Here is a 428-nt window from a genome sequence, read left to right as displayed (position 1 = left end):
TATCTCATAGGTATGTCGACTTACCACAAATTTCATGGTTGGACCTCTTCTTGGCTCACTGAGGATGTTGTGTCTGCTTAGGGCTCCTGTGCGGGGCGTGGCCTTCGACTAGGAAATGTTCACGTACCCGAAAGCACCAGATCGCATGAATGTCTACTTCAGTCTTTGAATAATTCACTTTTTTCTATGATATAAAGGAAGGACACGATTGAAGAACGATTGGAATATATTTTTTGTCGAAACCATGAGAACCGTGTATCAAAGACGAAAAGGCATTGAAATAAATATATTTAGACAATAAGTCGTCCTCTCTTATTAGGATTTAAGTGAAATATAAACGAGACGTCCATATGAGGTTATCGGTTACAGTTTCCTTTCCGTAATTGATTGAAGGGAATCTAGTCTTGGAACTGATGTAAAATAAACAA

General features: G+C 38.6%; 1 protein-coding gene across 1 annotated transcript in view; it reads right to left on the bottom strand.

Annotated features, from left to right (window-relative positions):
- The window catches only part of LOC119590443, a 4,817-nt gene extending 4,781 nt beyond the window's left edge, over positions 1–36 (bottom strand). Inside the window, 1 exon segment of the mRNA XM_037939104.1 lies at positions 25–36. Within this exon segment, the coding sequence (XP_037795032.1) occupies positions 25–36 (12 nt within the window).
- Between the last annotated feature and the right edge of the window lie 392 nt (positions 37–428).

This window comes from Penaeus monodon, chromosome 27, assembly GCF_015228065.2.
Source record: "Penaeus monodon isolate SGIC_2016 chromosome 27, NSTDA_Pmon_1, whole genome shotgun sequence".
NCBI lineage: Eukaryota > Metazoa > Arthropoda > Malacostraca > Decapoda > Penaeidae > Penaeus > Penaeus monodon.
This window is presented reverse-complemented; position numbering and strand designations above follow the sequence as displayed.